We start from the raw sequence: 23,626 nt of genomic DNA on the forward strand, positions 1-23,626 counted from the left end.
CCAGGGACTGGAGAGGGTGTGTGTGTGTGTGTGTGTGTAGATATTGATCAAAGTGTACAACATTTCTGTTAGGCAAGAGGTAGTAAGTCTAGAGACAGGTGTATGGTGTGGCGACTGGAGTTAACGATCCCCTATTATCTAAAATTTGTCTATGGGGAATATAAAAAAAATCTTAAAAAAATAAAACAAAATTTATCGAAACCTTAATTGTTCACTACCATCTCCCGAGGACAGTGCTTTTTAAATTTTGAAATGATCTTCTTCGGGTGAATATTAACTGCATTGCTTTTTTAAAGTCTTCTGCAAGGTTCATTTGTAGCATACTTAGTCCCTTCATTGTTTTCTTCTTTAAGATTAACTTTTTTTTTAAAAAAAACATGAAATACCTTCTCTTGGTTCAAAATTCAAATGGTACAAAAGGGTGAGATGGGAAAATCTCCTTGCCCCTGCTTTCCTGTAGTTTTCAAAGGCAACTGACATGAGTTTCTTAGGCATCTTCCAGAATTATTTCATGCGAGTACTAACCCATAAACATATATACATGGATTTGATGAATGTACATGTTTGTACATATATATATATATACATATATGGCTGCATTTGCATAAGCACACCTGTATGTAGATAGTATACAAATGGCTCCCATTTGCATAAAATAGAGAAAATAGTGTCCCTGGTATATCTGTTATATATATGTTATAAATATAGAAATATAGAGTTCTAAATTTGGAAACTTTTAGGCCTGTGTATTGAGTAATTATCTCCCAGTGCCTAACCCATAATTAGGTGCTAGCCAAAGGCAGTCAGATGATATCATAACCATGTGTAGTGTGCCGACACTTTCTTTGTTATCTCTGTTATTTTACACAAATGCTAGCACACAGTTCTGTCCTTGGGTTTTGTGTGTGTGTGTGTTGAAAGAAGCTGTGATGGGGCATCTGTCTTACATTCTTCTTCCCACTTCTACTTGGGCAAGGAATGTGTGTATTACGGGGGAGCGTGATACACACTGACATGCTTCAGCATGCATGAAAGATGGCGAGTTTTTATTAAGCAGTTCGGCGTGATCTATCTATCTATCTATCTATCTATCTATCTATCTATCTATCTATCTATCTATCTATCTATCCATCTATCATCTATCTAGTCTATCATCATCTATCATCTACCTACCTATCTACCATCTTTCTGTCTATTTATCATCCGTCTAGATCCACAATTAGAATTAGTTAACAGCATGCCTTTAATGAAATCATTCTCCCTTTTCATTAAGGAACCTTTCAAACATACACAATTGCAGTAATAATAGCATAATGACTCCCACTTTGTTCTCCTCCACCCCCCCCCCCCTTCTGGTAACCTTGGATCTACAGTCAGATTTCTAGGGTTTGTTATTAGTTTGACTGTATCTGACCCTTCAGTGTCTCTATCCTCTGCAAATAAGTGACACCATCTGGTGTTTGTCCTCTTTGGGACTTATTTCATAAAAGTGTATCTTTTTTCATAGCTGAATAGTGTTACCTTTTCTATAAAGAAAAGGTGAAGAAAATGGCCCTGTGGAAGTTCCCACAATCTGCATCTTCATGATTGGCAATAGAACAGGAGGATTTTAAATTCCAGCGGGGTTCTCTGTGAGATGCACCTCCTCATTCCCCACCTGCTGGGCCATCAGCTTGTTTTCTATGGGCGGCTCTGCTATGATCAATCTTGTAGCACCATTTTTTTGGAGATAATTTCCCCGAAGTGGCATTGTTGGGTCAAAACCCAGGCAAAATTGAAAAGTTTTTGACAAGCATCAGTCACTTGGTTTCTACACTTTGTTACCATAGGAAATGGTTACTCATGGGGTTTCTTCATTCCAGGGACCCCGGCCACATCCTCCTTGAGGGCTTCTCGGATTTTGTCCTGGCATCTCAGTGCTATGGGAAGCAGGTGTCTGCCCCTGCTCTCAGGTGAGTGGATTAAAGAATTCCACACCCTTCTTCCCAAGTACCCGTCTCCCAGTCTCCTAGCTTTGGCTGTTCTCCAAACCTTGGCACTTTCTCCAGAAATTACTGTGTGTGTCTGTTTCATTAGAAACGCTCATACTGAGTCTCTTAGTTGCTTTCCCCCCAAAAAAGACTTGGATATACTTGGTTTCCCTGGGAGGGGATCTCAGGAAGCATAAGAGAAGATTAGGAAATGCCAGATAATGAAGTGTGTGAATGGGGGGTTCCTGCTGTGGGTGACTGGCACTGGATCCTGCTGGAGACCCTCCAAGGGGCAGTAGCTAATGTGCCTTAGGAAGACGAGGAGGTTAGGCTATTTGTCTTCCAATGGACAGCAACTCCCAGCGCCACTCCCGGCGTCACTCCCAGGCACTTCTGGCTGCCTCCCATGGGTTCCAGAGAGACACGACACGTTACCTGCATGCAAACCTGCCCCAGAGCATACACTTCTGATGGGGCCCAGAGTGCTGAGGGGCCCTGGAGGTGCTTGACTTCTGAGCAGGAAAGAATTTGTGCAGGAGTCAGTATAGGAGTTAAAAATGAAGCCTTTTTGTGAGAGTGATGGGGTTCAGATGTTGGGGTTTAATGAGTGGGGTTCCTGGAATTGAGTGAAGACCCTCTTCCAGTTGCAATCAAATGTTCCTCTTGTGCGCCAGTGCTCCTGCCCCTCCCCCAATGCCCTCGTGTTAATAGCCTGCCCAGAGGAACTATAATGAATCAAGCACATGTATAACTGGGCAGTGGGAGACAACACCTTCCTCACCCAGGCTTCTGCCAAGCAGACTCCTCGGGCACCTCCCATCTGAACTATGTCATCTCTCTCTTCCAGGCCTCAGTGTCCTGCTGGCTCTGTCAGTGGCAGAAGTGAGGAGTTACAAAGGTGAGCTGCTCACACGTTGCCAGAGACTTGGCTGAACATGGTTTCCCCCTGGGAGGGCATCTCAGGGGCAAGGAAAGGGGATTGGGAACCTATCTTCAGGGAGAGGAAGGAACCCTAAACTCCTTCTGCTCTGTATCTACTCTTTGGAGCTTCCAAGGACTGTTCCTGCTTCTCCATCATTACCATCATCACCCCCATTTCTTTAGCCCTTGCACTGCACATTAGCTACAGCCCCTTGGAGGGTCTCCAGCAGGATCCAGTGCCAGTCACCCACAGCAGGAACCCCCCATTCACACACTTCAGTGCTAAGCTAATTGCACACAGCACTCCTTCAGTCCTCGTGACGTCACTCTGACGACAATCCTCATGTTATCTCCACTGACCACTGACCCTCATACAGCTGGTGGATGTTGGGTTCTGCTCTTTCTTTCTCAAAAATCTATGTCCCAAATCACACTAGGAGATACTTCTGCCTTCACTGCATGTCTTGGGTTGTGTGGCTCCCAGATGTACGCTCTGAAACAAGGACTTGAGAGAAATTCATTTATCTGAGAGGTGATTCCAGGAAGCACCAGCTTGGCATTAGCTGGAACATTAGCTGAGAAGACAGGAGACACCCTAGAGTCCAGCGTCAACCAGGTTACATGTGGGTACTCGGAAATTCAGTCCCTGGGGACTGCTGGACACTAAGGAGCATGCACTTAAGTGTTATTCCCCTCAGTGGGTAAGGAATTGTTTTCCTATTATTTTTTAAATTATGCTAATAGGTACATAGCATAAAATTTATCATGTTTAAGCGACAGTTTAATGGCATTAAGTACATTCACATTATTGTGCAATCATCACGGCCATCCACCCACAGAACATTTTTCCTCTTGCAAAACTGAAATGGTATGCCCATGAAGCACTTACTCTTTATTTCTTTCCCCAAAGCCCATGGCACCCACCATCCTACTTTCCTGCCTCCATGAACTTGACTACTGTGGGTGCCTTACATTCATGGAATCACATAGTAGTTCTTCTGTGAGCAACTTCTTTATTTATTAGTGTCTTCTAGGTTCATCCATGTTGCCCCATGTATTGACCAAGATTCCATTGTGTGGCTAGACCATATTTTGTTTCTCTTATTCTTTGATGGGCACTTGTGTTATTTCTACCCTTTGGCTATTGTTATTTCTGCTATGAACATTGAGTGCTGCTATGAACACGGGTCTACAAATATCTCTTCAAGACCCTGATTTCAATTCATTGGGGTATATACCCAAGAGTGGAATTGCTGGATCATAGAGTAACTCTAATTAAACATTTATTTTTGATTCATTTTAGGAATTGCCATACCGTTTCCACAATAACCACATCATTTCACCTTCCTATCAGCGGCACATTAGGATTATAATTTCCCCACATTGCACCAACACTTGTTATTATTCTGTAATTATTTTTGACAAGAAGGAAGCTGAGTTTTTAATGACACTGACATTTGTAGGTTATTGGTTGAGGGAACAAATTCCGGGGGAGGAGACTTGTTAATTTGCTATGCAGTGAGCTAGGAGGACACTGGTGGCCAGAGAAAGCCCTCAGATAAAGAAATCAGGTGCTGACAGTTGAAAGTCCTGTCACACAGAAGTGGTGTTGGCAGAAGAAGTGGGATATGTGTGGGGTACTGTGTTCAGTAGTGGGGTGTTTGCAAAAAGGATGCCAACGGACTTCATCCCAAGAGGACATTCGTGAAAGCACAGTAAATGGTACGTTGCACATTTCAGTGAATATTTCTTGAGCGATGACTGAGTAAGTAAAGGAAAGCTTATGTTCTCCACAGTTTTCCATCCCCTCTGCCCTGAAAATGCCAGACCCGACAACAGCAGCCTGTGTGTCTGTGAAGATGGATTTCAGTCATCCGTGTCTAGGGGCAAATACATCACCAAGCCCAAGGAGAAATGTGAAGGTAAAGAAACAACCCACACTCATCTTGGAGTTTGGATCAGGGCAGGACCTTTCTTCCAGGCCCCAAAAGGCTCATTCTGCAAAGATGCAATCATACTGCAAGAGAGAAAATATCAGGGTCATCTCAGTGTAAAGTCCTCGGTAAGAATTTCAAGAAGGCCTTACCCTCTGTCCTGCTTCCACTCTCATTCTCATGCTGATTTTTTTTTTTTTCCTGTGGAAGAAGGTAGAAGGCCCTGGGTCAAGTTCCAAGAAATGGTGTTTTTTGTTAGCTGACACCTCTGACATGTCAGCGATTTGACAGGTCACTGTCATATCCTGAAGCTCCGTATGTAGTTGGACTTTCAGTCAATTCCACTGTTCTGTTGATCTATTCATGCACCAGCTCTTCATGGTTCTGTTGAGGGTCTATAATATGTTTTCATATCTGGGAATGTTCATCTCCATCTCAGTTTTTCTGGCTATTCTTGCATGATAGTATCAACTCATTTCCATAAAACCAGTGCATAGGTTTTTTTTTTTATTGGAATCATATTGGGTTTGTAAAACAACTTAGGAGACCTATCATGTTTATAATATTGAGCATTGAGTCATCTTATCCAAGGCTATGCTGTTTGGGGTACATTTATGCATGAGGGGTGGTAGAGATTCCATAAACAAGGGAGAATAGTATAGTTCTATGAGAATGAAAACTAACACTTTCTTTTGATTGATAGATGTTGATGAGTGTAAGATTAAACCAGCAAAGTGCAAGAACATTTCATACTGCAGAAACACTATTGGAAGTTACTACTGCAGCTGTCTCTCAAATAATCTCATCTACTGGTTGGCTGCTGTCATTCGAATGGATCATCCAGAGTGTTATGGTAGGAATGTCCAAATATTCTCTTCATCATGAAAAGTGAGGGGGCGGGACGCCATTGAGAGGTCTATGGTTTTCAGGCCAGGATGAGAGCGGAGCTGTCTTGGCTGTTGTCCTTCATCCCATTGCTGTCCCTGGTGATCTTTCCCCAGATTTCATTCAGGCTCATGGCAGCAACTGCCATCTCTATGTTGTGTAGACAACTGCATGTATTACTACACTTTTCTTAGTTCAAGTTTTTCTGTGCCCCCCAATGTACTAGGATCCTCTTCTATGTACCCCAGGTCATTTTATCCTGTTGTTGAAGAACATGTTGGTTCCTTGCAATTGCTTAATTATTTGTCTATTTTGCTTCGTGCTTTCCCACCAGACTGCAAACCTCTTTGTCTCTTTATTAACCTGTAGTCATAAAACTTGACATCACTGCCTGACTTTTAAAAAGTGCTCAATTAATAATATTGGTGGAATTACTGAACCAGAAGCCCCACCCTAATTCCATGTTAAAATTCTACTTAGAAGACATTTGGAACTTCTTAGAGGGGGATTAAAATAGGCTGTGGAAGGATCAGAGAAAGACTCAACTTGAGGGTGATTGGAAGAAGGGATGTGACCCAGGCTGTGTCATCGACCATATTTCATCTAATAGCTGCTTTTATTTCCCAGAGGACTCTGGTAAGAAGACACAGCCACGGGAGTATACTTTGGTGAGTGAAATTAAGCCTGGCTTTGGAAAACAGCCACTCTTACCAGGTCATTTCCCTGCTCATGTCTCCCCATGACTTTTAGAACACAGCAGCAATCAGGAGCGACTTAGCCCTCTGTCCTAGGGGACATCAGGCAATGTCTGGGGACACTTTTGGTTGTCACAACCAGGGTTACAGCTGGTATCTAACAGCAACTGGTGCTGCTAGGGTCTAGTGGTTAGAGACCAGAGATACTTCTAAACATCCAAAAATGCACAGGATACCCTCCCACACCAAGAACTTTCTGGTCTCAACTGTCAAGAGAGATTGAGAAACCCTGGGAAAAGGCTGAAATGCTTCAGTTGTCATCAAAGATCTGAATCAAGCACTGGGAGCCTTATCCCATCCTTTGTCACTTCCCCTTGGCCATCTTCCTCCATAAGACACTCTTAATAGTTTCCTGATAGTTCATCCTTTGAGCCTTAATATTCTCATAAACACAATGGAATGAATGATGAACCCTTCATGAGGCTTTGGGTGATAGATGAGAACACACATGGCAGTTTGGTAGCACAAAACCTAGTCGTACCTTAATAAGTTTTAGAGTCTTCTGGACTTACCCAAGCACTAAGGTGTAGCCTGGCTTTCTTAACTATCAGTTGGAATCTACCTAATTGGTTTTATGTCTCCAGGTGGAAGAACTGAGGACTGCTGATAGCAAAAAGGACATTGCAAGAAAGGCTACCGAAATTCTACAGGGTGTGGAAAGGGGTGTTTTGAATGGGAGCCTTCTAGGCAAGAGTGAAGGTTCTATGTCTGATATAAGTAAGAAACACTGAGCTTTTTTATGATTAAAAACTTTTATGCAGGTGATATTTTGTCAAACCTGACATTTATGTTTATAGACTTAGAGAGAATTCACCCAAGGGATTCTTTACAAAGCAGAAGATCTGCTCCTCGCTGATTTAAAAGAAAATTTTCAATGCTTAGCTTCTCTGGCTTAAAAACTTAACTTGCGGGCCTCCCCTGGTGGCATAGTGGTTGAGCGCTGGGCTGCGAGGCTGCCAGAGGCCTCTGCAGCACCGGTTGGTTCCCAGGCCGCCAGCAAGGGTCCCACCAAAAAAAAAAAAAAAAAAACAAACCTTTTTTTTTTTAAATAATAAATTTTATTTTTATATTCCCCATACAATTGCAACCTCCCCATTCTGACCCCAATCCCTCCCCTCCTGCCCCCCCCACCCCCCAAAAAGTGTCTCTGGTTCATAGTTTTTTGTTGATTTTGATATTTTCTTTCTTATAGTTATTCATTTTCCTGGTCCCTTATTTAAGTTTTCTAGATTCCTGCTATGAGTGAGACCATCTGGTATTTTTCTTTTTCTTTTTGGCTTATTTCGCTGAGCATGATCCCTTCTAGCGCCATCCATGTTGCTGCAAATTGCATGTGTTTATCTTTTTTGAATGCTGAGTAATATTCCATGGTATATATGTACCACATCTTCTTGATCCAGTCATCTATTAAAAAAAACAAACTTAACTTGCTTCCTCATTATGCATTTCATCAGTATTTTTTTTTTTCCTTTTAAATATTTTGTGGCAAAGACTCAACTTGCCCACCCTGGTTCCAGCCTGGGGGATTATGGCCATCCCCTCTGTTCCCCTGGGCTGTGTGGCAAGTGTGTATTGCTTAAGCAATTTTTACCATTTCATCCCCACTGGCCAGAGATGTGGGCGCATGTGCCAGCTGGTCTTGCTCTGATAGAGCGTCCTTCAAAGAAAGAAGTTCTTAAATAATTTCTTAGGCATGAGAAATGAGCAAAGATTCACTTTCTTAATGTTTCCAGTCTTTGAAACCAAGCAATGCAATGGCACACACAAGCAGACTCTTCTGGAAGCTGGAAATAACACAATGACTATCGACTGTACTGAAGCTTTCAAAGGAACCCCAGGAGGTACTGTGTCTGACCTCCAAAAATCCTAAGCACTGTTGTCTCCTATTTAGGTGACTGGGCCAGGGGGAGGGGACTCACAAAGGTTGAGGATAGGAATTAAAAGTTGAAATTAAGAAATCTACCTTGAGTTTAAAGAATGACCTGACCCTCACATTATTGAATTGTGGTGTTGTCCTTTTCAAAATAATTTTTTTATTGTTGCTGCTTTAGTTATTAGAAAATGAATGATTTGTGACCAAGTCTCCCAGTGACAATAATTTAAGATTAAGAAAGAGTATATCCCTAAATTTTTACTCTTTTTTAAGGGCTAAATATTTTGCATTCATAGAACAATAACCCAGTACAATGTGAAAAATGGAAGCCTGTATTTTGGGCAGAAAATGTCAGTTTAAAAATACCTCTAGATAAAAAGATTTGCCCTGTGCAGCAATTAGGGATTTAAATAATGACCGCAATGTCGCATATATAAATTGTTCCCACTGTGGAGGAGACTTAGGTGCCTTGGCGGTGGGTGTGCTGTGGTAACATACATGTGAAGAGGCGTGGACCTGCACCCCTGCGTCATATGTGGTGCATTACACCAACAACAATAACCCAATAATAAAAAGAAAAAAAGTAAAAAAACAAAAGGGAGGGAAGGAGATGAGAGAATGCATTAAATACCACACACCCCGCATACCTTTCCATTAATTAGATACCCCAGAGTGATCTGGAGGTGGGACATGGGAATGTCTCTTCATCCCGCCTGAGCTCCCCCAGGCCATCGGGCAAACACTTTCTGATTTCAATGTCCCAGGACTCATGCGTTTTTACAACATATTGATGGAGTATTTTGCATATATGTCACTTACAACATGTGGTTCATTACAATATGTATGACGTGTACCAACACGGCACCCCTAACAGTATGCAGTACACCAACTAGGCAATTTAAGGGACTTCCGAGACCACTTTTGACCCTAAATTGTTTGCCTTATGATCGTTACACAAAACACTCGAGTACTGACTCCCCCAAACTACAGACGGTCTAACACGATTTCTCTTCTATTTTCTCAGCGAGGGGCACAGTGGCACTTATCACCTACCGCACTCTTGGAAGTGTTCTGAATGGATCCTTTTTCAGCGATAGCAGAGGGCTGCAGGAAGTGAAACTGAACTCCCGTGTCCTGAGCGGCACCATTGGGGAAAAAGTGCATCTGTCTAAACCTGTGCTCCTCACTTTCCAGCACACCGAGGTGAGCAAGACCCGGCCGGCTCCCTCTGCATTGCTTCAAAGGGGCAATGAAGGTGTCACTGGGGTCCTGGAGGAAACTGAATCCAACTCTGATCACTCAGGGTTAAGAGAACTGATAAGAAATGTGGAGGCGCCAGAGATCGCCAGCTAGGATGCCATGTAAGCCTAAAGAGGTGGGTGAGCCCAGTGAGGGCTGGAGGCACAGAAGAGGGACTGCGCTGGTGGAGAAGGAGACAACCTCCAGAGAAGTCTAGAAAAATCCCTGATTTCCTTTCCCACTCACGAGTTCCTCTCATGGGTTCTACCAATGACGAGGAGCGTAGGAGAAGCAGACCTAGGGTCACTTTCTGGGACTCTGACTTGATCAGAGAAGTAGACATTTAAAATGAAGGATGCACCCCACAGCAGGTGTGGGGCTAAGACTGTCTTCCCCACAAGGGTTCCAGGTGATATTTCCCCAATCCAGTTTTTCCAAGCCAGCGGCTCCTCAATTAACCTAGACAGCTGCAACAACAAAACCAGCAGCTCTATTTTCACGCTGTTCTCGTTGCAGCCCAGTGGTGCGAGAACGAAACATCTCTGTGTCTACTGGGAAGAATCGGAGCAGGGGGGCTCCTGGTCCACGGAGGGCTGCTCATACGTGGGCAGCAACGACTCTTACACCACGTGCCAGTGTTTCCACCTTTCCAGTTTTGCTGTCCTCGTGGCTCTTGCTCCCCAGGTACTGCGCTGGGATTACTCCCTTCCTGTGAATCTGGTTGTGTCCAGGAAGCTGTTCTTTCTATGTCACAGTAGACAACTCTGAGATAAGGAAAGGAAGTAGCTTGCTTGAGAGGTAATGCCAGGAAGCGCCTGGAGGCGAGAGGGTCAGTGACAGGGGGACAGGACAGCGTCCATGTGGAGAGCATTACCAGGCTGGTTTCCTCGGTGAGCATTGGGAACCGCCTTCCTTCTGCCTCTGACCATCCATGTGGCAGACAGACCTCAGACTCATCCTAACTGAACAGAGAGAATGGGGCGTTTAGACACCAATTCCCTTCATCCCTTGTTGAAAGCTGCTACACCTCCTGGGCATGAGCAGAGTGACTCAAGGTAGAAGAGAAATTCCTTCTACACAGGGAAGTTGAGTTGTCATCCCATACAGTGGAAAGGTCCAAGGTGATCTGGGATCAGACACATTTGTTACTCTGCAAAAGAAAGGCAGACCTCCCCCGCCAGGTGAGCAAAAGGCATTCATTGCTGCCCATGGAAAAGCTCACCCTCCTGAATGCCTCAGCTGCCTAATATGACTGGGATAATGTCAGTTTAAAGGAAGTAACCTAACTTCTTCCCCTATTTTTTTTAAGCTCCCATGTATTGAATATTTATGGTATGACCACTATTATGTGGCATTATCTCATTTTAGCCATTCAACAAATTCATATATGCTTACACATACTTAAAGTCATACTTAAGTCTGATGCTGTCCGAGGCTTTGGGGATGCATCAGGAAACAAGATAAAGAAACCCCCGCTGTTGTGGAGATTACTTTGTGTTGTTTGTGCAGTAGGATCACCAGCCATCATGGGGTTTGTGATGTTGGCCTCTACAAATGTGCTAACTGAAGAACCAAATTATGTAATTTTAATTTAATTAAAAGCAGAGTAAAAGCTTTTGCATCAAACATAATTTTATTGTTTGATTTCATTTCCACCTTTGAAAATACAGTATCTGAGCCAATATGTTCTACAAATGTAAAATATATGTTTCTTTTTATATTTTAAAAATATGACAACTGAAAAATTTAAAATTACATAGGTAACTGACATATTTTGATTTGACAGTGCCAGTCTAATGGTCTGGTTTTTCCAATAGCCCTGAGTGGTAAATGCTATTACTGCGTCCATTTTGAAGAAAGGAACACCAAGTCTCAGCAAGATTAAGTTGCTTATTTGAGGGACTGAACTGGGCACTCATGTGACTCTAAACAAGGCTCATACCTGCAGCAATGGCAACTATGGTGATTCCTTGTTTGGTGGCTCTTAGGCGGACCCTGTCCTGGTCGTGATCACCTACGTGGGGCTCAGCCTTTCTCTGTTCTGCCTCTTCCTGGCAGTCGTCACCTTCTTTGTGTGCCGGACCATCCGGAACACCAGCACCACCCTCCACCTGCAGCTGTCCATCTGCCTCTTCCTGGCCCACTTCCTCTTCCTCACAGGGATGGATCAAACAGAGCCTAAGGTGGGTGATTTCCCCAGGTACATTGTTGTCACAATGGAATCTAGCATCATGTCTTTAGGAAAGAGGGAGAGAAAGGCAATAGTTGGCAGTGATGGTATGGGGAGCTCTCCTGCTGTAGAACTCTAGACAGGACCCACACTTTTTGAGGGGCCTTTTAGTAAACTGGTGGAGAATCAGACTGGTGAGATTAGACAGGATAATAATAGCTGCTACAACAAATAAACTCCAAAATGTCCACGGCTTAGAGCAAGAATAATTGTCCCCTTATATATTAGTAGAAGGTGCACACACAGGTTGGATGGGTGTTTATCCGTCACCCCCAGGCTCATGAGGGCTCTTCTAGATGCCATAGGCAGCATTCACTGTCATCCCAGAGTCCTTATGTGTTAACCAACTGGAAAGACAAGGGAGCATGGCAGAGTCCCACGAAGGAGATTTTTTTTTAAAAGATTTATTCATTTATACAAGAACTGGGGTACAGGCCAGTTGTGCGGGAGGGTGAGAGGATTCACCAGAGACAGAGTAGGGAACAGAACAGGCAGACTGATGAAATACACCGCTGAGGGGAGCAGTGGGCGAGACAGGAGAGGTCTGCTGCGCCATGTGGGCATCTCCCTGCTGGTGGGGATCGAACAGGCACTGCAGTGGCTGTGAACAGCTTCACAGCACAGCGCTCAACTGCCTGGGCCACAAAGAAGGCCCCCTGTGAAGGAGATTTTTATGGGTCTCTTCCCATCGGAGTTGAGGTCCATGTCACCTTCCCTCATTCCTCAGTCGTGTGGTCATACCTGACTGCAAGAGGTGCTGCAAAATTTGGTCTCTGGCTGGGAAGTCACATTTTAGTGACAGATCTATATTCTAGAAATGAGTTGGAGGACGGACTGGATTTTTTGATGGGCAGTGTCTTAGCCACACTTGTCTGCACTTGAATCTCCATCCCCTATTGCCAAGCAATTGACTTACTCACTGATGTATTATACATAGAAGCTTATATTATGGCATCAAAGTTTGAGAAACATTATTGAGAATCGATTGGTAGATAGGAGACAGGAGATAAACTCAAATCTACCTCCCTGATTAAGAAAGAAAATGAGCTTGTATAGGTAGGATTCTCAACCATTCTTCCTTTTTTGTGTTAGTATTTCTTTGTTTATTTGGGATTTTTGTGGCTCATATGAATTTCAGTATGTTTGTTCCATTTCTTTGAAGAATCCCATGAAATTTTTATTAGGGTTGAACTGAATCTGTATATTGCTTTGGATCGGATGGCCATTCTGACAGTGTTGATTCTTTTAATCCATAGCAGGGAATATCACACCATTTCTTTGCATCTTCTATTTCTTTTAGGAACATCTTATAGCTTTCATTGTATAAGTTCTTCACCTTCTTTGTTAGGTTTACCCCTAGATATTTAAATTTTTTTAGTGTGACTATAAATGGGATTTTTTTTTCTTAATTTCTAGCTCATTATTTGCCTATAGAAAGGCAACTGATTTTTGTGTATGATTTTGTCACCTGCCACTTTGCTGAACAGGTCTGTGGTTTTAATTAGTTTCCTATTAGGAGCCTTTAGGGTTCTCTATGCATTGGCTCCACCTTCTTACCTCTCCTCTCCCCACCAGGTGCTGTGCTCCATCATTGCTGGGGTGTTGCACTACTTGTACCTGGCCGCCTTCACCTGGATGTTCCTGGAAGGGCTACACCTCTTCCTCACTGTCAGGAACCTCAAGGTGGCCAACTACACGAGTGCAGGCAGATTCAAGAAGAGGTTCATGTACCCTTTTGGCTACGGGATTCCAGCTGTGATTGTGGCTGCGTCTGCAATAGGAGGACACAAAAATTATGGAACATATACTCAGTAAGCACTTATGGTGAAGTGGTATCCATGGCTAATACATTTTAAAAAATGTAAATCTATTTTCAGTTGTAAAATGTGTTTCAAACAAGTATTTCCTTAGTCTGCAGTGTACTTTCTCTTGGAAATCCCTAGAACAATGGTTCTCAGTATCTTTGGGATTGGATCCTTTTGAAAATTTTGGTGAAAATTAGGGTCTGTTTTTTTCTAGAAATATGCACACACAAACATTCAAACAAAAGTTTGAATGCAACTTCAGGAACTTCAGAGAAAAAAAATCCATGAGTATGTAAAGAACTTGTGGGCTGTCTGTTCAGCAAGGTTCTGGAAAAGTAAGTTGAATAGGTTGAGATTGATATACAAAATATAAAAAGAATAACAAAAATAGCATCAAATCTTGAAGACTTGTGATGCATAAGATAGTGCTTCCGATATATGCAGGATCTTTTCTCATTCTCCCTGTGACTCTGCAAGGTCAGCTTGTGCATCTGGGGCTTAGTGTATTTAATAGACTTTCTCAAGGTCACAGCCAAGATGAGAGTAAGTCAGAATTTCCAAGGCAGTGCTATTAATAGCCATGTTTTTCTGCCTCACTAAAGAAGTTTGCAAACTTGTGCAAAGTCAGTTGAAAATCTAGTACTGAAGCGATGGGACTGGATGAGGAGGTAGGTGTCCTTGTGCAGGCAACTCGTATGAGGTTGCCCTTCTTGAAGTCCAAGAGATGCTCTGTGTCCCGTTGAACATCACTTCCTCTCACAGTGATTCTAGAGATATAAAGGTGGGTGGATCGGGGGTTGAAAAACTTTTTATAAAGGGCTAAATGGTGCCTTTTTTGGCTTTGCAGGCCAAATGGACTTATGGCAACTATTCAGTGTTGCCCTGTTATTGTGAAAACAGTTAGGTCTCAGACAAAGACATAAATAAATGCAAAGTAGTGCGTGTGATTATGTTTCAATAAAACTTTACAAAACTAAAGGTTGAACTGGATTTGGCTAATGGACCTTACTTTGTGATGCTTGGCTAAAATGCTAGTGTGGGGACTTTCCTGTCTACTGAATGCTCACAATTGATTATTACTTTTACTAGATTCATATTGCAAGTCATGTTACCTTTTTTCAACATAAGTTATGGCCGAATACAAAGTATTTTGGTACCAGAGTACATGGTATATGGAATAAGTTTAATTAGTGTTGCTAGTTTTATAGCTGTAGTTAAATTGTTCTTTCTTATTCTAGCACTCATTATTATTATGGTACCTACACTTATTGAGCCATAACTATTTGGCAGTAATTATATCCCAGAAATGTGTGCACATTATCTCATTTAATCTTTCCTATAATATCTTATAAAGAAAACTACAAAAATGTTATGTAAGAAATCAAAGAAGATTCAAAATGAGTGGGTCTCTCCATAAGTACCTGTTACAAAGTCCATGTTTCTGCCAAGAAAGACCCAATAATGTCAAGTCTGTTCTTTGCAAAGCGATCTATTGGTTCAAAACATTGTCAAACAAAATCTCAGAAAATTACTTTGTCAATATCAACAAACTGATGATTAGTTTGCATGGAGAGGAAAGTCTGAGACTTGGTATAGAGCCACAGGAACCATTCGGTCTTATCAATACTTCTGTTAGCCCCACTTTACACTTGGAAAAATGGGGTTCAGATCATACAGTTTGTGTCAGGACCCACATCTGATTGTACCTAAAATTCAGATTTGAACTAAATAGCTCCTGACACTACTAGATCTTGCTGATGGAACTTGAATCCAAGCCTCCTCCTAAGGAACAGACAGCTAATGCTTATTTTCTCTCAACAGCTGCTGGTTCAAACTGGAGAAAGGGTTCATCTGGAGCTTCATGGGGCCAGTGGCAGTCATTATCTTGGTACGTGACTAGTAATAGTTGCTTATTGGACATGCCTGCCCTGGGCTGACCAAGCTTAGGGAGTGTGCTTATCCAGAAATGAGATGAGGATAGGGAAATACAACCTACTGTAACACACCCTTCTTACTGGACTACTATCATCATGTATCTTTATCTGACTTCCCCTATCTCACTGGTTGCTCTGATGTAATATAACCCTCTCCTGGGCAGTCTTTAAAAAATCCTACACTTTTTCAGTCAACAAACATTTAACAAGTATCTACTCTATGTAAAGTGATTTTATTTTAGAGTGACCTGTTTTCCTTTATGACAGAAACTTTTCATTACATCCATTGTCCTGGTATTAATTGCATGCCTTCACTTTCAAGATGTCCCGGTTCAAATAATAAATTACTTAGCCTTCCTAATCAAGCACCAGATACACTGTGTGTTAGATTAGGAAGGCTAAGTAATTAGTAATGAAACCTGTGTCATTTGTTAACAGATTCTTAGGTACACCACAGGTTGGGTTGACTATATACAACATGGTCTAAAAAGAAAATTCCAAATCATTTCTTTATGCTGTTTCCATAGATAAACTTGGTGTTCTACTTCCAAATTCTATGGATTTTGAAAAGCAAGATTTCCTCCCTCAATAAAGAAGTTTCCACCATACAGGACACCAGGTATGAAAGTACTAGGTCAATGATACCTACATATTTTCCCTACAGGTGCATTCTGCCCATGGAAGTAAAACCCAAGCAAAAATATGATATAAAAATTTCCTGGTACAGTGTAAAGAATATGTGAGGGACAACATATAGAAGAAGCAAAAATTGCAGTTTTAGTATACAATGTCCCCCCTCATCTCTTTATTCAACAAATATCCATTGGGCATCTCTTGATGTAGCACACTCTTCACATGAAATTAATGCCAAGAGTTTCAAGAAATGAAACTTAATTTTAAATTAATGCCCAGAGTATCAACATTATCTTTATCTCTGCTGAGAGTCTACCCAATTTCTGGATTCCTTTCTCCTTTGTTGTAGGTACTCAATTCTTACTGGTTCTGATCTAAAAGACATAAAGTAATAATGACTACAAGGATTATTAACTAGGAGCTTTCTACGTGGTGGGCATGTGTCTACATGATTTCATTTAATGTTCATAACTCCAACCAATGTGGTGAGAATTACTAGTATTCCATTGATCAGAGGAGCAAAGTGCTCTTACACCAGTGAGAATAAAAACCTTGCATGGGTGAGTTGTCTGGACAAAACTTAGAGGAACTTCTGTCAACTTCAGACCCTGACTTTCATCTGTTTATCAGATCAGACAACATTTCTTAACTTCAGTTTCCTCAATTCTGGAGGGTCAGAGTGTCATACTTCCAGGTGGTTCTCCTCCCTTTCTGTGTGTGAGAGCAGGTTCACATGTGTTTGCACGTGTACACACTCACACTCATTGGCTCTCCCAGTTGATGGGTCTCCCATCAACAACCGTGCTCTATTATACTAGACACCATTTTTGTTTGAAGAAAGTTGTGTTATTGTCCAAAGTGCTGATCTCATCACCCAAAGATCTCAACACAAATGTCTAGAAGGCATTTTCCACAAATCTCCCAATAAGCCCAGGTAAAAGAACTTGAAGATGAATCATTTCTAAGAGTAGGAAAAATTATTCTCAGAGGCAGTGATTAAAAGCATGGATTCTGCCTCATTCTTAAATTGTGAGGTTGTTATGAAGTTTAAATAAGTTCAAAGTGTTTTTAACACAGTGCCCAGCATGTACTGATCAATGATAGTTAATATTACTCTTTTTCATTTTCAGAGTCATGACATTTAAGGCCATTGCTCAACTGTTTATCTTGGGCTGTTCTTGGGGTCTTGGTTATTTTATGGTTGAAGAAGTTGGGAAGACAATAGGATCAGTCATTGCTTACATATTCACCATCGTCAATGTCCTACAGGGGGTTTTGATTTTTGTGGTACACTGTCTCCTTAATCGCCAGGTAAGGCTAAGTACTTTGTCCCTAACCAGCCTCCTCCCAAAGTCTAACTGAATGATTGTTCGTATTCTTCCCCTTATATAGCCTTTTTTTTTTTCTTTTTTTTTTTTTAATTTTTTTATAGAGGCATGTTTATATTTATTTGTTTGCTTTGTTTATACATGCACTGGGTACAGTCAGAAGCACGGGAGGGTGAGAGAATTCACCAGAGCCAGAGCGGGGAGCAGAGCAGGCAGAAGGACCGAAGTACACTGCTGAGGGGAGCAGCGGGCCACAGGAGAGGTCTGCGCGCCATGTGGGACCCTCCTCCGGTGGCTGGGGAGCAGCCGGGGATCGAACTGGTGCTGCAGAGGCTGCAGGCAGGTTCGCAACCCAGCGCTCAACCACTGCGCCACTGGGGAGGCCCTTATATAGCCTTTTAAATTTGTATCTTGGGGTTGCCTTGATAATGGGAAGAAGGTATAGACTGATTTTGGTATGCCATGGGCTCACTAACATCCTAACAATTCTTATTCTAACATAGGAGTATGCATTTGTCTGCTTTGCTGCTATAACAAAATAACATAAGACTGTACAGCTTAGACAACAATAATTTATCTCTGCATAATTCTGGAAGCTGTAATTCTGTCTAGATCTGGTAAGAGCTCTCTTCTCAGCTTATAGATGGTCATATTTTTGCTATCTTCTCACATGGGGGAATGAGAAAGAGCTTTCATGACTCTTCTTATAGAGACAGTGATCCTGTTGGAGAAGAGCTCTATCCCCATGACCTCATTTAGCCTTAATTACTTCCATAAATGTCATATCTCCAAATACAGTCACATTAGAGGTTAGGATTTTAACATATGCATTTTTGTATGCATGAGGAGAAATACGATTCAGTCTGTATCAGAGCGTATATCAGTCAGGATAAAGCAGATTACGCTGCTGAAACAATTCATCCCTCCCTCTCTAATTTCAGGGGTTTACATCAATCAACTTTTATTACTTGCTCATGCTACACAGATATGACTTGATCTACATTATTTTCATTCTGAAATGCAGGCTGAAGAAGCAATGCATATGACCATACCTGAATTTACCAGAGAGAGAATTAATCATTCTCCTGTGGTGGGGTGCACTGTAGGGAGGGACCCTGGAATATTTGGGATAATTGATCACAAACTTAGAGGTGCTTCAGCTTTAATCCAAGTTCTTTCACTGAATGAGTTGCTATGTGACCTTGGGAAGGCTGTTTACCCCTTCTGAGACTTGATTTTCTTATCTGCAAATATGACAGTTGAGGATTAAGTGAGAAAATGCAATATGAATCTACTAGCACAGTTCTTGGCATACATTAAACTCTCAGTGAGGCTCATTATTATAATTTTCCAATTTTTGAGAGATTGGGAAGAGTTTCCCAAAGCCAATGAATGGAAATACCAGCAATTAAGATGTTAATGGCAAAAAAACCCCACATTAATGCTTCCTCTTTTATTTTTTTAGCATCTTCATGATGCTTGATATTCCTTACACAGAGAAGTAAAATACTACTTAAATGTCTAGGTGAAATAATGTTGAGTAGTAAATATTTGAATGTATTTTAAAGAACATGTTAAGGAAGTTTGGCAAAGGCAATTCATGGACTCACAGGGGGTGGTTTATGTAGGGGTTAGAGTCAGGTCTTGGAAGTGATAATGACAAGAATGCTCGTGACCTTAGACAAGTTAATTTACCTCCAAGAGCCTCAACTTCTTTATCTTCTTTATCTTTAATTGGGGATAAGATAAATAGCTTCTTTACTGGGACTATATAAAAATTAAATGATAAATATGTATGTTTATAATGTTTTGACATAGCTAGTGTTCAATAAATGGCGACCTTCACCATCATAACCACCACCACTGCCATCATCACCATCATGAGAATAAACATATTCATCATTACTATCATCATGATCTTATAATCACCTTCATCACCACCATCTCAACACCTTCATTACTTTCATCATCACCTTCATTATTGTCATCACCTTCACCATCATCACCTCCATCACCATCATTGTCATCACCTTCATTTTCATCATCATGATGAGCACCACCATAGAGTCCTTATGGTGCCTGGCATTTACTAAATTCTGTATAACTGAGGAGGTTGAATTTGATAAAATGAATCAACATAGCATGGTAAACATTACACAGAAAACCAGTGAATGAGCAGTAGAGACTAGGACTTGGCATCTATATTTTTAGTCTCTCCTATTAGGGTCCTTTCTCCCAAAACAATCTCTGGATATAACACAAATCCCTATATTCTTCAGGTGCGAATGGAATACAAGAAATGGTTTAGTAGGAAGCTGAAAGAGGCTGAAGTGGAAAGCACTGTGATATCTCGCTCTACTACTCAAACCAAAATGGTAAGACCAGCTGCTTTGCCTTCCTGTGCACTTGAACCGAATCCAGCATCTTGTGCTTCTATGAACTTCCTGGCTCCTTGATCTGAAAGAAAAGAGAAATTGCATTAGGCTCTTGCTTTATATTGTCCCATTTTCTGGGTCTTGAGCCCCAAACAGAAATGTTCTTCCTTTTTCTCTTCCGTCTTTTCTCCTCTAGATCTATTTCCCTCCCTCCCTCTCTGTCTTTCTCTCTTTTCTGTCTCCTCCTCTTTTTCGTCTCTCTCCCTCACCCCACTGCCAGTAATTCCACAAATATCCAAATGATATTTAACAAAAATTAAATTTATTTAACAACTTTCAGTTAAAATATTTATTGAGTATCTACTATATGCCAGGCCCTGTTTTATTGATAGGTTGCTGGGGAAACAGCAGTGGACACATTAACAAAAATTCTTGCACTAATAGAGTTGATATTCCAGTAAGGGGAGGGAGAAGCAGACACTAAACTACAAAAAGTGTATTATACAGTATGTTACAAAGGAATATACGTAGAAAACAGGGCAATGAAGAGAAGTCAGCAATGCACAGTGGGTGAAGAGCTCAATTTCAAATAAAGGGGTCATGACAGTATCAATGAGAAGATGATGCTTGAGTAAAGACTGGATGGGTTGTCTGATAAAAATGATGTCTGGTTTGTAAAATTATCTAGAGTAAGAGAATTGTGAATAGACTTTGGTGGGAAACCATCAGTTCCTGAGTGCTGGGACTCCTACAGGTGGGCTTTTTCCAAGTAGTGACCTGGATACTGGGTCCTCAGAGTTGTTACAGGAGATAAGAAACACTAAGAACGGCAGCCATTGTACTTCTACCTTCCCCATCTGGTTCCCTCACACATGCGCTGTCACCTGCCTTAGGTTGGGTTCTTTAAAAGCAGAGTCTAAGAGGGCCTTCCTGGTGGTGCAGGGGTTAAGTCTCAGCCCTGTGAAGTTATCCACAGCCACTGCAGCATGAGTTCCATCCCTGTCCAGGGAGCTAACCCACATGGAGCAACAGACCTCTCCTGTCTCACCCGCTGCTCCCCTCAGCAGTGTGTTTCAGTGGATCTGTTATAGGACAGGGAGAGGGGCAGCCCAAACCCCGCAAACCTGCCTATTCTAAATGGGTTCTGCCATCCGCCGCATCAACACAAAACATAGGAGACTTTAATGGGAAGGAACTTTAATAAAACTAGGAAACAATACAGGAAAGGCAAAGAGTCTAGTTTCTAAATGAAGCACCCAAAGTTACCCACCCCCTCGTGGGTAAAACTCCATCCAAATGGGATCGGCCCAGAACAAGGCCCCAAAGCCTGCCACAAGTCTAAAGCATCTTCCAGTGGGGACCCACAGAAAAGGGTCACAAACAACCAGACAAGCCCGGAAGGAAAAGAGCAAAATCAACATCCAGATAAAAGCTGCCATGGTCACCTCTCCTCGGGTCTCACCCACATCTGTGTCACCCAGTCCACGACCAAAAGACAAGTGCAGTTTTTTCACGTGTCTCTAGGCTCCATGCGCCTCCTCCAGGTCTCCTGGCTCCATCCTGCTTCCTTCCTCAGTCTCTTCTTCAGCTTCTCCTCTTCCTGCTCAGCTCCACCCTCCCTTGGGTGGGGCAGGGAACCTCCCCCTTTCCTGGGGACCACCCTGTTGCAGATCCGCCAGTTCTGCTCCCCACTCTGTCATTCTAGGGATGAAATTGTATAGGCTCATGGTTGAGGCCATATTTGAGTCAAAACGCACCCACAAGGGCTGTACGCACAGGGAAAAAAACAGACTTTTCAGGACTAGAGACAAATATTATACTGCTAGTCCTGCAGAACTAGTGCGCTTATGGTGACCAACGCAAGGAATGTTACTTTGGGCTGGTCAACCACGGGTGTAACTTGGAAACCACGCTGGGCGCCAAACTGTTGTAGAGCAACCCCGATACAAAACGGGGTGCCTGACTGTGGGTCCTCACCCGCGCGCTTAAAAGGACTTATCCATGCTCTACTGCAGGCACACGTGAAAGGTCAATAAAAGGTTTATTGACAAGGGAAGGGGAAATGAGGAAATGTACAGCTCTGGGAGAAAAGTGGAAGACAAAGTTTTAAATGAGTCCTACCCGATCCACCGATTAGGAATCCCAAAATGGCGCTCTGAGAGCTGGCCGCCAGCCAGGAGCGGTGAAGCCAGGAGGCGAGCGATCGTGAGCCAGAGAGAGAGCAAGGCCCACGTGTTTGGTTTTTATATCCAACCTGGCTGCCCAACTCTGCCCTCAGGTCCCAGCCACCCTCCCCTTGGTGGTGATGGGATTTGTCTTTCCCAATGTCCTGATGGCTTTAGTCTGGAGTGGGGGTGGGGTCCACAAAGCCTGTATGGGATTAGCTCAGGACATCATTTCCCCCTAACAATTCCACCACCAGTTTCTTGGGGAGTAAGATTTAACCTCCCTGGAGAGGCTGCCCAGAGGGCGGTTCCTGGAGAAGGAGGAAGTTGTAAGTCATTAGTAATTCATGCCGGCAGCCAGAGTATGGCTGTCCTGCTCCAATAGAGAGAGCTGGGTGTGGCACCAAAGGTGTTCACCACTGGGGCCAAAGAGCCGGGTGCCTTGAAGCCCTTGAGGACAGATGTGGTGGGACCACCTAGCACCGCCCCCTGTGGCACAGCTGTGCTTCTTTCCCGGTATCTTTTTTTTTTTTTTTAAAGAATTATTTATTTATTTATTTATTTATGTATATATGTATGGATGTATGTATGTATTTATTTAAGTGTGGAAGCGACTTCAAAATTGGGAGCTTTTGAAGCTCAGTGGTTTCTTGAACTTTGGTTAGCTCCCACCAGAAGGAGTTCATGATAATTCAAAGTCTGGGATTCTGTCTTCCTTGAATGGTTCTAGGCCTGTTTTTATTAACTTCCAAGTTTACTGTCATACACTGAAGTTTGAAAACCTCTGCAGTGAATGAATCCAAAGACCAAAGACAGGTGGACAGTTATAGTCACAGCATTTTAAATTCTAAAAAGCAATATGGCCCATTAGGATTGTCCTTTATCCTCTAGAGTTTAGGTTATCTGTCCCTGATGTGTTTAAGAGCAATACATCAGCTACTTCATCCAGGCTGTGTATCTTGCACAAGGCACTTGGTGGATCTGTGCCTCAGTTTTTTCATCTTCATCTATAAAATGGGGATATTGACTATCTTATTGTGAGGAGTAAATGAAGTTACATGTATCAAGTACTCAGAATGCTGCCTGGTCCACAGTAAACATACTGTTGGTGAAAAGAGAAAATAAATAAAAGGACCACCATGGGTGATTTTGGGGGGAAAAGCCTGTAAAGTCAGATAGTAAGAACTTTGGATCTTAGAGAAATTCTAAATGGCTTGTCATGCTAGAAGTTTTTGCTCATTTCTGAGGTATTGATTTCAGCTTTTTCTCCATATTATTTCTCCCAATAGGAGGAACCGGGGAAATCTTCAGAAATCTCTCACAGAGGAGACTCTCTGTCCGTCCAACCACAGCCCCAGGCTCCTATTGTCACTGCTTCTTGGCTAAAGACAGAACAAGGACCCGCTTAAGGACAGGCCCTCTGTGTGCACACACGCACTTGTCTTTCCTGTGAAAATGAGTAATGGCTCATTCCATTATTTTGGCTTCTATCTCTGTAGGAAGAAAGGACACATGGGAGAACTTTAAGATCCAGAATTCAGCATAGTATGTCATGTGCACCTACGTGTTTGAGGGATCT

At 42.4% G+C, this 23,626-nt stretch overlaps 1 protein-coding gene across 1 annotated transcript; it reads left to right on the plus strand.

The window, feature by feature from the left end:
- Positions 1-1,921: 1,921 nt before the first annotated feature.
- On the plus strand, positions 1,922-23,456 carry LOC311181382 (putative adhesion G protein-coupled receptor E4P; the record flags this gene model as incomplete). The annotated part of the gene is made up of 14 exons (XM_084249810.1): positions 1,922-1,952; positions 2,818-2,868; positions 4,688-4,813; positions 5,529-5,678; positions 8,199-8,306; positions 9,363-9,541; positions 10,094-10,261; positions 11,566-11,760; positions 13,383-13,618; positions 15,434-15,500; positions 16,074-16,165; positions 17,310-17,490; positions 19,787-19,882; positions 23,337-23,456. 14 exons carry the CDS (start codon positions 1,922-1,924, stop codon positions 23,454-23,456), a joined length of 1,800 nt encoding a protein of 599 aa, XP_084105936.1.
- Between the last annotated feature and the right edge of the window lie 170 nt (positions 23,457-23,626).

Source organism: Talpa europaea (genome assembly GCF_964194135.1).
Source record: "Talpa europaea genome assembly, chromosome: 12".
NCBI classification, from domain to species: Eukaryota; Metazoa; Chordata; class Mammalia; order Eulipotyphla; family Talpidae; genus Talpa; species Talpa europaea.